Raw genomic sequence first — 15,002 nt, forward strand, 5'->3', positions numbered from 1 at the left:
TATACCAACTGCATGTAGGGCGTGAGGCAGGGAGCCTGGGGTGTCCTGAAGGCCAATGAGCACTTCTATTAACAGAGAATATAGCAGGAAAAGTCAGTGTTCAACACCTTATATTTGAAGTGTCTGCAGGATTTACAAGTGAAAGTGTCCATTACACAGCTGAAAAAACTGAGGCAAGTCTTCTAGAGTCTGGTCTGGAGATGTACATTCACAGCTAGCTCTTCGGCCAGTATAAGGTTGAGTGGGAATAAAAATACCGAGAAGGAGTGGGCAAAGGAAAAAACGGAACAGGTTAAGGACAGAATTCCGTTGAATACCAGTATTTTAAGTGCAGGCCACAAGCCATAAGGAGAAGGGGCATCCCTAAAAAGGGCTAAGAATCCCCTAAAAAAAGAAGAACTTGCAAAGAACAGAGGCAGGGAAACCAAGGGAAGGAAGCTTGGACAGTTCTCCTGCTTTAGCGACCACTTCTCTAATAGGAGGGAGGGGGGGTGGCTGAGCAGTTGGAATCTGGCGCCTGCGGGCGAATCTGGGAGGGGACGAGGCCGGACTGCCAGACCCCGCAACCCTTGTGGCAGTCTGGGTCCTCCTTGTGTCCCACAAGAAGAGTTTGGGCCACTGCAAAGGACGCCTTCCTCGAACCCTTTGGTGCAAAGGAGTTTAGTTCAGTAGGCAGGAGAAAAGAGGGGGCCGTGCTTTTAATTTCAATCCTTTTTAAAACTTTTATTATTACTATTAAGGTTTATTTATTTGACACAGAGAGACACAGCGAGAGAGGGAACACAAGCAGGGGGAGCTGGAGAGGGAGCGGCAGGCTCCCCGCAGAGCAGGGAGCCCGATGCGGGGCTCGATTCCCAGGACCCTGGGATCATGGCCTGAGCCCAAGGCAGACGCTTAAGGACTGAGCCACCCAGGCGCCCCTATTTTTATTATTTTTTAAAAACTTATTTATTTGACAGAGAGAGAGAGCACAAGGAGGGGAAGCTGCAGAGAGAGGGAGAAGCAGGTTCCCCACTGAGCGGCTCCAGCCCAGGACCCCAGCTAAAGGCAGACGCTTCACCGACTGAGCCCCTCAGGTGCCTCTTTTTCAAACTTTTATGTGCATTTATTTAATGCTGAATTTAATCCCGGCCCATAAACTTTTGTTTCTTCTGGAATGCCTCTTTCTTCGTGCAACCTTTTCTCTGGTTTAGGAACACTCCGGTTTTTTTCAGTAAAGCGGCCTTTTCTGTCCCTGACGCGCCCATGGGGCGGTGGCCCGCAGGGCGGGGCTCCAGGGCGGGGACGACTTTCCCTGTGGCGCAGAGAGGACCGGGAGCTCCAGGGACGGGCGGACTCCGCCTCCTTCCTTCCACCTCCTGAGGGCGTTACTGCGCGGGGCGGGCCCCGCCTCCTCTACGCCCGCTCCCGACGGCGCGGCAGGGCGGGGCCCGCGGGGCGGGGCCGCGGGGTGGGGCCGGCGGCGCGGGGCGGGGCCTCAGGGAGCGGGGCAGCCCGCGCACTCTGCAGGAGCTGCAGCTGCCGCCGGCCGCGCCTTCAAGGTCTCACCGCTTCCTCAGCAGAGACCCGGGCTCGGCCGCCATGTCCGCCGCGGACGAGGTTGACGGACTGGGCGTGGCCCGGCCGCACTATGGCTGTGAGTGCGGGGGCTCTGCGGCACTGGGGCTTCGGGGCCGGGCTCGCTGCCTCCGGGGAGCCGGTTTCCCGGGGGCTCGGGCCGGCGGCGGGAGGGTGCGGCAGGGCGGCTGCGGGCCGCGCGGACCCGGAAGAGCCGGCCGGGCCGGGCGGCGGGAGGGAGGGGTGGCGGGCGGCGAGGCGCCCAGCCCGGTCTCCGAGGCGGTGGCCAGGACGCAGGCGGTCTCCTTGCCTGGGCCGGGGCGCCACGACCCGAGGGCCCCACCCAGCGCCTCCCGCCTCCTGGAGCCGCCGAGATTCCGGGGAGGGGGGGGGACGGCTTCGTGTGAGGTGGCAGGAGGCCGGGGCAGGGCGTGTCCCGGAGACCCGGGCTCCGCTCGCGCTTCTCGGGGGAGGCGCTGCCCGGACTGCCCCCCCTGCGAGCTGGACCCGGGGTGCGGACCTCCCCGGCCCCCGGCCAGCGGAGAGGGGCGGCCCCGGGCGGGCCACTTCACCTTTCTCGGGCTTAGTTCCCTCGTCAGAATTTCAAAAATTAAAACAAGAAGAAAAAAAAAAAAAGGCAGCCCTATGACTTCCTCATTTTTCTGAATCTCATTTTCTGTGGCTGTCCATGGGGCGTCATTGAACTGTAGGTGCGAGAGATACCACTGGCCGAAGGAGAGTCCTTTGGAATCCTGAGATTTCGTTTTTAGTTTATATTCTGGGCATAATGGCCCCTTTTTAGGGTAATTTCACTCAACAGTTATGTCTGCGGCACTGTGTCGCTTTGTGAAATTAAAGATTGAGTAAGACCAGGCCCTGCCTTCCAAGAACGTTTAAATCAGAGGGGCAGGTGTACACCCTCATGATAGTAAGGTGTAATAAAGATAAAAGGTGCTGAACCAGCCAGGCAAAAGCAGTAGGGTGGGTGCGGAGGAGGGGCTTGGGGGGGGCAGTGGGAACACAGGTAACCACATTTCAACAGCCTTGAAGGATGTAAAAGCTCGACAGGGCAGGGTGGGGTCAGAGAGGAAACTTGAGGAAAGAGCATGAATTAAGGTCTTGAAGGGTGGAAGGGCACAGTGGTGGGAGGAGGAGGGGCAGGGAGACGGAGAAGAGTTTCCAAAAGTAGTTGGGGCCAAACTGGGAAAGGCCTTGAGTGCCATCCCAAGAAATTTGGAGTTTATGCCATACCCTGGCTGCCCATGAAGGAGGCAGATTGAGACGGACTGCCTGGGTTTGAATCCGGATCCAAGCGCTTATTAGCGGTGGAGCTAAGATCACCCAGTCTGTTTACTCATCTGTAAAACGGGAGTGATAATCACAGGATTGTTGTGGGCTTCAGTGAGAGGATGCATGTAAAATGCTTAGCACAATTACTACCACTTAGTTCTCAATGACTGCTGGCTTGGGTTATTAATAAAAAAGGGAAAACAACATGATCAGCTCTGTATTTAGAGTCTGGCGGATAGAACAAATTTGGGCCAAAATCTCAACTCAGTATTTTTCAAGTTACAATACAATTTATTGTTTATATTGTAAATAATGTTTATATTATCGTACTTTTAAAAGGGGTAAGATGAATGTAGTTGAAACCCCATAGTTCCTGTTTTAGGAGAGTCATTGTAGTACATCTTGCTGTCCACAGGTTACCCTGCCTCTCTAGGTGACTAACAGGAATTTGATGCTGTGGCATTCTTTTGTCACTCAGAAAGGTTACAGATTCTTGTGTTTACATTCTTTCTTTCATGTTCTAGCTGTCCTGGATAATGAGAGACTCACTGCAGAGGAGATGGATGAGCGGAGACGTCAGAATGTGGCTTATGAGTACCTTTGTCATTTGGAAGAAGCAAAGAGGTAAAGATTGGCCGGCTGGAGAGAAGGGAGCTGTTATGGTGTGAACACAGATAAAGATCTCTATGAATGTGTTGTAGGTGTCGAGGTAGGAGGCTGGTAGTTTGAAGGAATAAGTATAAGTAGAGTGTTTACTCATGGGAGCAAGTAGCCTTGATGGCAGTTTATTGTGAAACTCTCTGATGGGCACTTAGGTATTCTGAAAAATTTCCCGATTTGTGTTGTTTAGTTTTGCCCTTGTGACGCATGTTTTGGGCACTACCAGCTGTAGGGGAGAAATAGCAGTTTTGTTTTGCAAACTTTTTTTTTTTTGCATAGGCTCCACTCCCAACATGGGGCTCAAACTCAGGACCCTGAGATCAAAAGTCACATGCTTTATGACTGAACCAGCCAGGTGCCCCAGAAATAGCATGTTTGACGTTCTTGGCCTTAATGTTTCACTGGTTCTTCACTGGTTTTGATTTATGTATGAATTGGATTCATTTTCTGCTTGGTAGTGCCCTGGGAATAGGCCCATCCATTTGGCAATGTTCAAAGTTTACCAAAGTCAGCATCCTTTGCATTCTTCGTGAAGTGAACGTATAAGGGCAGTTTTCCTTTTTTCAGATGCTCCAAGACCTTGTGGTCTTATTCTTAGAGTGTCAGTTTTGCTATCAGGCGTTCATTTCTTTTGTTTTGTTGCTTGTGTTCCTTTGCAAGGCCCCCGGGCAGATAGATGTAATTACAGATCATTGTTTCCTATATGTGAGCTTTGGTGGAAAAGGCCAGCAGCACCGGATAATGAAAGGTATTTGTGGGGCGCCTGGGTGGCTCAGTCGTTAAGCGTCTGCCTTCGGCTCAGGTCATGGTCCCAGGGTCCTGGGATCGAGCGCCGTATCTGGCTCCCTGCTCCGCGGGGAGGCCTGCTTCTCCCTCTCCCTCTCCCCCTGCTTGTGTTCCCTCTCTTGCTGTGTCTCTCTCTGTCAAATAAATAAATAAAATCTTTAAAAAAAAAAAAGTATTTGTGATCAAAGTCTAATGACAATCAAGGGTGTTTCAAATGGTGCCAAAAAAACAAGAGTATTTTTGTTTGGTTTGATTAATTCTGAAAATCTTAAAACACGATAGGAAAGTCCAGAGAACAGTACAACAAACATCCTGTATTCCTGAAGTTACAAGTGTTAGCCTTTTTCCTTTTCCTCTCAAAAGACAAAGTTGGAGTCCCTTTTGTGCCCCTCCCTGGTCCCATTTTCCTTTTTCTGTCCCTGGTGTTACCTCTAACGTGCTTTAGAAAGTTTTTTTTTTTTTTTTTTTAAGATTTTATGTATTTATTTGACAGAGCTAGAGAGCACAAGTAGGGAAAGCAGCAGAGGGAGAGGGAAAAGCAGGCTCCCCGCTGAGCAGGGAGGCCGATGCCGGACTCGATCCCAGGACCCTGGGATCATGACCTGAGCCGAAGGCAGACGCTTAAGGACTGAGCCACCCAGCGCCCCCAACATGCTTTAGGTGTTTTGAATCCAGGCTTCTTTTTTGAGCTTTAAAGCTTTTCCTTAGACTTAGCTACTTGCTCCCATGAGTAAATCACTTAGTGGTGATTTAGGTGGGGAGAATGTAATAACACTTGTTTCTATAAACAGAAGGTTAGACAGCAGGAAGTGAATATGTAATCAGAAAAGGGGGTGTTACTTATACAAAGTTTGTATAAGTAAGGGCCCCGTGGGGGGAAAATATTAGGTCCTCTGTTACTTAAACCATGGACTAGGTCTAATTTTTGGAAGATCAAAGAATCTGAAAGCTGCAGCTGATATCTGAGAGACCATCTTGTGTTCTGTGAAGCCTTAGGTGTCTCTGTTGAGGTGACCTGGGAATGAGAGGGAAGAACCCCAACTTCCTTATCCATCTGAAGCAGTTCTGCTTTTGTTTTAATCTTGGGTTTCCACAGTAAAATTCCCTTTTAACAGAGGGTGTCTTGGCTACCATTCCCTTGCTACCACTAATGTGGTTCAGCTACTCCTCTGCTTTAACTGTTTCATTTCAGGGACAGCTGGGTGGCTCAGTAGGTTGAGCGGCTGCCTTCGGCTTGGGTCATGATCCCAGGGTCCTGGGATTGAGTCCCGTGTTGGCCTCCCTGCTCGGTGGGGAGTCTGCTGCTCCCCTGCTTGCCCTTTCCCCTGCTTGCGATTGCTCTCTCTCTCCTTCTCTCTCTCTCTCTTGCTCTCTCTCTAAGTAATAAAATCTTTAACTAACTAACTAAATAAATGTTTTATTTCAGCGAGGACACCAGAGCCTGAGTTTGCATTGGTCTTCTTGACTGAGCAATAGTTTTTTGTTTTAAATCAATTCAGGGGCGCCTTGGTGGCTCAGTCAGTTAAGTGCCTTCTGCTCAGGTCATGATCCAGAGTCCTGGGATTGAGCCTCGCATCGGGCTCCCTGCTCAGCTGGGAGTCAGCTTCTTGCTCTCCCTCTGCCCCTCTCCACCGCCGGTACTCTCTCTCTCTCTCAAAAAAAAAAAAAAAAAAAAAAAATCCATACTGTGGTTCTTAACCAAGTGTGTACGTTAGATCACCTGGGAAACTTAAAAATACAGATATTTGGGCCTTACCACAGAGATTCTGGTTCAGTAGATCTGGGCTGGAAGGTGCAGACACCCGTATGTTTTAAATGCTTCCAGTGGTTCTGATGGGCTCCCGTAGTTGAGAAGCAAGATTTAAAAGGCTTTTGGAACTCAACCTCATGCTGGGTTATGATAGCCTGATGACAATGGTGCTTTTTGTCAGTCACATTTCCTTCTCTGTGTAGTAACAAGGTACATTTCCATCTACTCTGGGGTGCATTCTTTTCTGTCAGATGTTTTTCCCAGAATAGAAAAGTAGCCTATTTCCTTTAACATCCATGATCACCTGGGGGATTTTTTACTTGGACGCTTTTGCAAACTTAGGAAGTGACCAAGGCAGTGAGACATTTGGGATAGTCTTTATTTTTTATGCTTTGGGTTATAAGGAAGGGTATAGTAGTGGCATGTTTCCCTCTTGGCCTGGCGTTGTGGAGATGTGCCTGGCTTTTTTTATGGAGGCAATCACAGGATGTGGTGGTGGTGGTGGTGGTGGTTTAAAGCTTTGATTAGAAAATCCACTTTGGAAGCGTGTTTTTAGATTTTACTACCAGAGAGGGCTAGGGAGAAGCCTGGGGGTGTCCTGCAGAGAAAAGAAGACTGGGATCCTGGGGCGCCTGGGTGGCCTCAGTCGGTTAAGCGACTGCCTTCGGCTCAGGTCATGATCCATGTGGATCGCGTCCCGCATCGGGCTCCCTGCTCGGCAGGGAGTCTGCTTCTCCCTCTGACCCTCTTCCCTCTCGTGCTCTCTCATTCTCTCTCTCTCAAATAAATAAATAAAATCTTTAAAAAAATAAAAAAAAAAAGACTGGGATCCCTATTGGCCATTTGAAGTGGCGGCTGCCACCCCGAAAAAGTGAGGTAAACCACAGACAAATCACCTGCCCTTCCGTATTAGCTGGGCCTTCAGCTCCCGTTGGGTGCTGCTAGGGCCCCACTTTCCCCTCTAGTGAGAGCCCAGTTTGCCTTTTTGGATTGGCCCCCATCCTGTTTCCCTCACAACCTCCACGCCTCCCAATTTGGAGGAGCCCGAGGGTCTGGAATTTACACCCTTCCAAGTCCAGGAAGAAAGATCAGAGAGATCCAAGGGAAAAAAGGCTCCCCTCTTTAGTTCTGTTTATGATACTGATGTTCCTCCCACTAAAATCTCCCCCTTCGAGTACAGTGGCTGCTTTGTGTATCCTAGGGCACTCCATTTTCTCCCGTACCTGAAATAGAGCTGTTTCATGAGAAGAGAGATTGTGTAGAGAGCATGAATATGAGTGCGTGGAGATAGTGAGTGTAAGGGTATTTGTAGAGAAATGACATTTTTGTGTGGGTGTGGGTTTGTGTTTCCCTGAAAGGTTAAGTGCGAAAATTTATGAGTGGTTCCATAAAAGTGTGCACCGGGAGTGGTTGGAAAAAAGAGAATATAGAGATTCTGCTTTTTCCTATTTTTTTGGAGGTAGCTTTAATATGGAAATTAATAAGATAGCGTAAAATATCATCTGAAGATTCAGGGCTTCTTGCTAAGGGCTCCAGGGCAGACCAAGGACTTTAAATGTGGGTTGATTTTGTATCTTTTTGCCTGTTCTGATTGTGCTTTACATTTGTTCTGGCTAAGGAGCCATTGTACAGTAGAGGCGTGTAACATTTTCACTTAGTCGAGAGAGGTGAAATTTGAATTTATGAGGTACGGTAGGGGCTCGAGTCTTGGTCAGGAGGAAGCAGTAGAGGGAAAAGTAAGAATGTCCACATGTGCAGCCCCAAGAAGAGCACACATCAGGCTGGGCAGATCAGGCAGTCTGCAGGTGCGGAGTACGTCTGAGCAGAGCCAGGAGAAAATTCATTTAGGTTAAAGGTCACAGTAAGAAGGATAACCCCAGCAGTCTTTGAGTTTGACAATGAAGCATGTGTGCTTTCAGAGGCTTGCTGTCATGGAGCGCCTTCCTCTTGGTGTGTCCATATCCCACCTAAAGGGGCAGGGTGCCCCGGCCCCCTTATAGAAGGGGAGGAGGGGCTCTGGCTGGTTGGAGACTGTCAGAGACGACATGGTAACAAGAGCACAGCACTAGACAGTGACACTCCTCCTTCTGTAATTTGGTGGAATTGAGAAAGTACCTTGGAAGGAAATCTGTTCTTGAGAACAGATTCTCTTTTGTGCATATGTCTTTGTTGTTGGCATTGAACAGGTTGGGCTCTTTAGATCTCTTCTCCTCTTCCTGGGATCAGAATTCCAGTAACATCCGGATATATCCAGGCCGGCACACTGTGATCATGAAAACAAGTTAAAGACATTTAATTAGGCAAGAAAATAAAAAATGGATAGGTGAGGTGGCTCAGAAGAACAGCTTGCCCACCAGCTTCTAGAATTCTCAAATGGAGGAATTTCACTTCATTTTTAGGAGGTTGACCTATGCTCTCCTTTTACAGATGAGAAAACTAATTTAATTGCCTCATGAGACCCTGTGTGAGTAAGGGGGCCACATAAATGTAGCTACCTAATGGTACGTTTGATTGCAAGCTGGGTACATTCATGTATTCATAATTACTAAAGTGAAGTATGGCGTAGTATTTAGTCTTAACTCTAAAGATTTTATTTATTTGTTAGATAAGAGGGCACAGAGCAGGGGGAGCAGCGGCAGCGGCAGCGGCAGCGGCAGCGGCAGCGGCAGCGGCAGTGGCAGTGGGAGAGGGAGAGGCAGGCTCCCGGCTGAGCAGGGAGTCCGATGACACGGGGCTCAATCCCAGGACCCCGGGATCATGACCTGAGCCGAAGGCAGACGCTTAACTGACTGACCCATCTGTGCACCCCTCTTCTTAACTCTTAAAATGGTGACACAGGTGGAAAACCTCTCTTCTCTTTTCTGAAACTTACCTTGGTGCACCTGCCTTGGATAGACTCACTGGTAAGAAGTTGGTTGCATTTAAAGTATATTTGTTAAAGTTGTTCAAACTCATGTAACATTGTACATGGTAACAATGTTACAGATGGGAGGATTAGCTCCTAGTGTGGCCAGAAAAATGTTTTACTGCTGTTTACCCTGTAGTGTAGCTGAGACACAGCAAAAGTTACAATTTAAAAATGTGGAGAGTAGGAACGCCTGGTGGCTCAGTTAAGTGTCTGCCTGTCCCAGGGTCCTGGGATTGAGTCCCATGTTGGGGGTGGGGGTCCTTGCTCAGTGGGGAGCCTGCTTCTCCCTCTGCCTGCCGTTCCCCCTGCTTGAGTGTGCTTTTTCTCTCTCACTCTGACAAATAAATAAAATCTTTAAAAAAAATGTGGAGAGTAATCTGTATATATTAGGCAGTCCGCTATCATTAGTACTAAGTACTAAGAAAAGTCATATGACTGTAGTCTCATAATACTTAAAATTAAATGAAAGACATTTTAAAAGTCTGAACAAAATGTTTTTAAAACCTTGACCATTGAGATACGTGAAGTGAAAAGAATGAGGACTTTCAGTTTTGGCAGGTGTGAGTTCTGATTCTGGTTTTGCAAGTTGTTTAACCTGAGGGAGTGAACCTAAATTTGTACTTCGCAGAGTGGAGATACCCTGCGTCTTACGGAGGTGCTGTGAGGGTTACGTGCCTGGCATAGTGTCTGAGATGTGGTAGGCACCCAGTAGATATATTGTTCATCCTGGTCCCTGGGGCAAAGGCAGATTTAATATGAAGATGTTGAGGCATTAATAAACATTTCTGGAGAATCATCTGGGCACTTTCAAGGTCCTAAAGGTTGGTAGCCCTAGTTTTTCACTTCAGACTTAAGCTTTTGTTTGGAAGGAAATGCTGGAAATAGAGGATACCTCTAGGGAGTGGAGTGGGGGTGGAGGGTGTGAGAAGACTTTTCCTTTTTATTTTAGTACCCTTTGGTATATTTAAAACGCTTTTTACAACGATCATGAATTTAATAATAAAGAAAAAGGCTTAAGTAAAAGGAAGAACCGTCTACATAATTTTTAGATAGTTACATTCACAAAGTTAGATTTTTAAATTGCTATATTATTGTCTTAATTACTACTTTTAGTGGTTATATAACATCCATAATTTATTTAGGCTAATTCCAGTTTAAAATCGTATTACTTTGATTGCTGGGTAGTTTAAACATTTTTCCCATGTACTTGTTTATCAATTTTATTTTATTATGCAAATTGTTGATAATGTTTGTCTGATAGGGTCATGAGCTGTCTTGTAATGGATGTCAACCTTCTGTCGTATTTACTACCAACATTTTCTCTTGATTTTTCCATTTTATTTGTTTTTTCACTGTGCAGAAATTTTATTATTTTAATTTTTTTGAAGATTTTATTTTTAAGTAATCTCTACACCTATTGTGGGGCTCCAACCTACAACCTCTGGCTGACTGAGCCAGCCAGGCGCCCCTGTACAGAAGTTTTAAATTTTATGCAGTTTAGGTGTTAAATCTTTCTCTTTGTAATTTCTTCTATCAATTCAAAGCTTAGATAGTTTAATTTCTCTAAAGCCTTGCTAAAATGTGAAATTTTTAAAAATTTTTTTAAAGATTTTATCTATTTATTTGACAGAGAGAGAGACACAGCAAGAGCAGGAACAGCAGGGGGAGTGGGAGAGGGAGAAGCAGGCTTCCCGCTGAGCAGGGAGCCCGATGCGGGCTCCATCCCAGGACCCTGGGATCATGACCTGAGCCGAAGGCAGACGCAGATGCTTAACGACTGAGCCACCCAGGCGCCCCTAAAATGTGAAGTTTATATTGTTGACTTTTCTTTGATTTAATGGTTTAATTTTTCTTAGAAATCTACGTCTTTAAATCTCGTGTTTCTAAATTACTCTGTCATTTAAAAGCAATCTTGGGGTGCCTGGGTGGCTTAAGCCTCTGCCTTTGGCTCAGGTCCTGCTCTCCTGGGACTGAGCCCCGCCCCCTCCTTGGGCTCCTTACTCAGCAGGGAGTCTGCTTCTCCCTCTCCCCGCTGCCCCCCACCTCATAAAAACAAAAAACAAAACAAAAACCCCGCAATCTTTTTACTAGCTATTAGCAATTGATATCTGCTTTGTCAAATATTAAATTATGTATAGTTCTGTTTCTAGACTCTTTATTCTTTTATGGCAAAGTTAATTTTCCTTTTTGTTTTTTTTAAAGATTTTATTTATTTTGTGGGGAGTGGGGCAGAGGGAGAGAGAGAGAATCCCAAGCAGACTCCCCACTGAGCACAGAGCCTGCCCTGGGGCTCAATCCCACTACCAGAGCGGAAACCAAAAGTCTGAGGCTCAACCTGCTGAACCACCTGGGTGCGCCTATATTTCTTTTTTCTTGAGAAAAGGTGTAGGACTTCATTTTCTTGTACTTACTAAGAAACATCTAAATGAAGCTAACTTGATTTTAGCTCCGTGACAAATAACTTTTTTTTTTTTTTTACAATTTTTCATGATTTGAAACTTGAGAAATTCTTGTTTCTCAAAGTTTCCTTGAGTTACATATTAGAGTCGATGTTGGCTTAGTAATTTGCCTGTAATGTGGAGACTCTTGATTTATGTTATCTTTTTTTGTTTTAGCTCTAGGAAGTTGTTAAACCTTTAATAATTGGTTCTGATTTATTAGTTCTGTCTTGGGGTACCTGTTGGTAGGTTAGATCTGTATAGTTTGTTTTATGGCTCTTCTTCATTTTGTCTGTTTATGTTAAATCAGCATTCTAGATAGGCGTCTCACATCTATGTTCTGATTTACTAACGTGATTTTCTAATGTCTTGAATTTTTTCCTGGTTCTGTTAATGATAGTTGCTTTGTCCTATTGCAGTTTTCATTTTGGACTGTTAACTCTTTTTCCCTCTGTTCTTGTTAATAGATGAAATGGTCTCTAATTAGTTCATGAAGAATATAGTGTGACACATAGCATTCTTTTCATGGGGAACAAAGGAGTGTGCAGCCAAGAGTTGGGTTAAATACTTTACCAGTTCCCCTTATTTTCAGTAAGTCTTGGAGTGGGTGTGACCACAGGAAACCGGTGTTAACTGGGCAGCTAAGTATATGGATTGTCCACCAGTCAAGGTTGGGAAAGTCTAACTGGGCTAAGTGGGCCATTTGTTTGATCGAATTTGGCCTATATTTCTTCTGGTCTTCGAGGTCAGAGTAACAATTGTGTTTATATATTTTAACATTCCCAACGAAAAAATAGTAAAAATATATTTGAGGGCCTACGTTAGCATGTTCTAGGAATTTAATTTTCTGGCTTTGCATGGGGACCTGTCTCTGATTTCTGCATAATTTCTTCTGCTTCAAAGTTTAACCATTTGGGGATCTGTTGGTCACAGGACCTGTTTTGAACATTTTTAAGCCATGTGGTATTTGACGGACTCCTCGCTGTTTCCAATTGAGCTGCTAAATAAAACTCCTTCACAGGAAGTATTTGTGTAAGAAAGTGCTGGTAGGCAAAGTGAGACCATCCGGAAGTGATTCATCTGACTGGGCTGTTTGTTTAAAATTTGGGACTTGGTTGCCTAGAGACCATATCTTTGAGCAAACTGAGTGAAGTGCCACTTGAATGCAGAGGTTCTGTTCCCTACCTGATCAAATCAGGACTCAGCCGCTTGATTTTTCTTCTAGAGGAGCTCCTGGTATTCTGATTGATCCCTGTGCCTTGACAGTGTGTGAACCAAACATCTTAAACATATAATAAGCGAAAGATCTGGTTAATGTTTTACTTTGAAGAAAAAGTTTACTTGCTTAAGCTTGAATGTTGTTTTTAAAATTTTTTTCTTCTAATTCTATGTCGGGAAGAATTACTTTGTTATTTTTTAATAAGGCATTTTATTACAGAAACCTCAATACTTCAGATACTTTTACAACAGCTAAAAGGAAACAAACTAAAACCCCAAAACCCCAAAACCCAACCTGCAATTTGCAAGGACGTCATGCTAGAAGATATTTTCTGTCTGCCCCAAGATCATTGTCCTCTGCCTTTTCGTTGTCATCCTAGGGACCGTTTATTGAGCACTTATTATACACAAGGCCCCATGCTAAGCACTTTATATATGCATTGTCTGACCAGCTGTTCTTGAAGGCCCATGAGGTGCTTATTCTTATCTACATTTAACAGAAAAGAAAGCAAAGTTCCAAGCATCTGGTTAAGTGGTAGATCTGGATTTCAGGTTTGGCAAGTACTTACCAGGTCAGTCTGCCACTCAGTCCTACTGCTTCTAAAAATACTGACGGCAACAGTCACTACCGGTAAGGAAGCAGAATGATGATGAACTTGATATACAGCACGACTGTATATTTTTATTTTTATTTTAAAGAGGAGAAAAAATGAATTAGTATCCCTTGTCTGCCGGTCTTGTAACTATCTGTGCAGTCCCGAGCCCCGCTCTGTGTGACACCAGTACTGGCGCTGTCAGCCTCTGTCCGCACGGAAGGGGCAACAGTCAAGTCCACCATTTACGTCAGCTGGTTTGGGGAGATGTTAACTTCGGGGCTGTCTGACGGGCAGGTGCTCTCCGCGCCTACCTGCTGCTTACTGCAGTCTCTGGCCTGCCACTCTGACTGTATCAGGACACTTCTCCGATTTGTCTCATGTCTTGTTTTGTTTTATCTCGTATCTTTGTGTCTAATTGGAGTGTTGGACTCTCTTATACGTTTTTTATTCAGTGCAGAGCTAAAGATAGTGATGGACATAAGGAAATAGCTGTTAAATGTTTGTTGATTGGTAAAAGATTTATTCATGCTTATGAGGGAGAGAGTAAACATAGGGCCTCCGCTGGCTCAGTCAGTGGAGCGTGCAACTCTTGATCTCTCAGGGTTGTAGATTTGAGCCCCATGTTGGGTATAGAGATGACTTAAAAAATAAAATCTAAAAAAAACAAATAGGATAAACATAAAATCTAAGTTGTGATTTTTATAGGTGTCTAGAAACATGATACTGGTCTGTGATAAATGTGTATGTTTAACTTTTCTGACCTAACTCCTGCTCACTAAGACTTTCCCTGGGAAGTGGAAATGGATGCAGTAGGGATGATATAGTAAAATACAGGGACTCTGGGGAGGCCAGAGAGTTCCCAGTTGGTTTTCTTTTTCATAACCTGGTATCTGCTTTTGATTCAGCTCAGAAAGGCATTTCTTCTTCCCAATTGCTTATTTTTTAAATAATGACCTCATGCAGACAGGAGTGGCAAATTGGATTGGAAATTGCCTTGGATCGTTTGGCAAGAGCTGTATTTTTTGGTGTTGTGGGTGGAGGAAAGTCCTGTCTAAAGGCCTCTATTTCTTCTTTACTCAAAATACCTTCCTCTTGACTCATTGGAAATCATAACGAAAAGCAGAAGGAACATTGGAGAGGCAGCTACCAGTCCAGGGCTTGGCTTCTGTTGGGGCAGATGTTTGGTGACTGAGAAGATGCTGGCTTTAGGCAAAATTATGAGACTTTTTTAGTGGAAGGAAAATACTATTATTATGATGGATATTTCTCCATAAGGTAGAAAATATCCATCTATTTCTAGGGATCATTAATCGGCCACATAAAAATCAAAATATTTTCCTGAATCGGATTAGTGTTCCTAAAAACTGAAGCAGAAGGAACTGAAGTATAAAAGGAGGGAATGAGGCAAAATTAGAAAAGGAAAAATTGAAAAGGAGGAAAAACCTATGATCACAGTAGAAAAATGATATAAAAATAATTTAAATAGAAAAAGCCTCACAGTATAGCCAATCATTTCATTCAAATAACATATGCAGGGGCGCCTGGGTGGCTCAGTCGGTTGAGCGGCTGCCTTTAGCTCTGAGCCCCCGCATCGGGCTCCCTGCTCAGCGGGGAGCCTGCTTCTCCCTCTCCCTCTGCCTGCTACTCCCCCTGCTTGTGGGTGCGCGCGCTCTCTCTCTCTCTCTCTCTCTCTCTCTCTGTCAAATAAAAACAAAAAAACAAATAACATATGCAGATCAGATGACCTTTAGAACAGCTAAAAGGAAATAAAATTTACTTATTACTTACAGGACGATTGT

At 45.3% G+C, this 15,002-nt stretch overlaps 1 protein-coding gene across 1 annotated transcript in view; it reads left to right on the plus strand.

Moving 5' to 3' along the window:
* Positions 1–1,499: 1,499 nt before the first annotated feature.
* Positions 1,500–15,002, plus strand: part of IQGAP1 (IQ motif containing GTPase activating protein 1) — a 101,582-nt gene continuing 88,079 nt past the window's right edge. The window contains exons 1-2 of the mRNA XM_028122080.2: positions 1,500–1,636; positions 3,372–3,471. Of these exons, the coding sequence (XP_027977881.1) occupies positions 1,582–1,636; positions 3,372–3,471 (155 nt within the window). The 5' untranslated portion in view covers positions 1,500–1,581. The remainder of the gene's footprint in view (positions 1,637–3,371; positions 3,472–15,002) is intronic.

The sequence above is a fragment of the Eumetopias jubatus genome, unplaced genomic scaffold, assembly GCF_037043125.1.
Source record: "Eumetopias jubatus isolate StellerSeaLion01/CBP00866 unplaced genomic scaffold, mEumJub1_p1.0 scaffold_7, whole genome shotgun sequence".
Taxonomy (NCBI): Eukaryota; Metazoa; Chordata; class Mammalia; order Carnivora; family Otariidae; genus Eumetopias; species Eumetopias jubatus.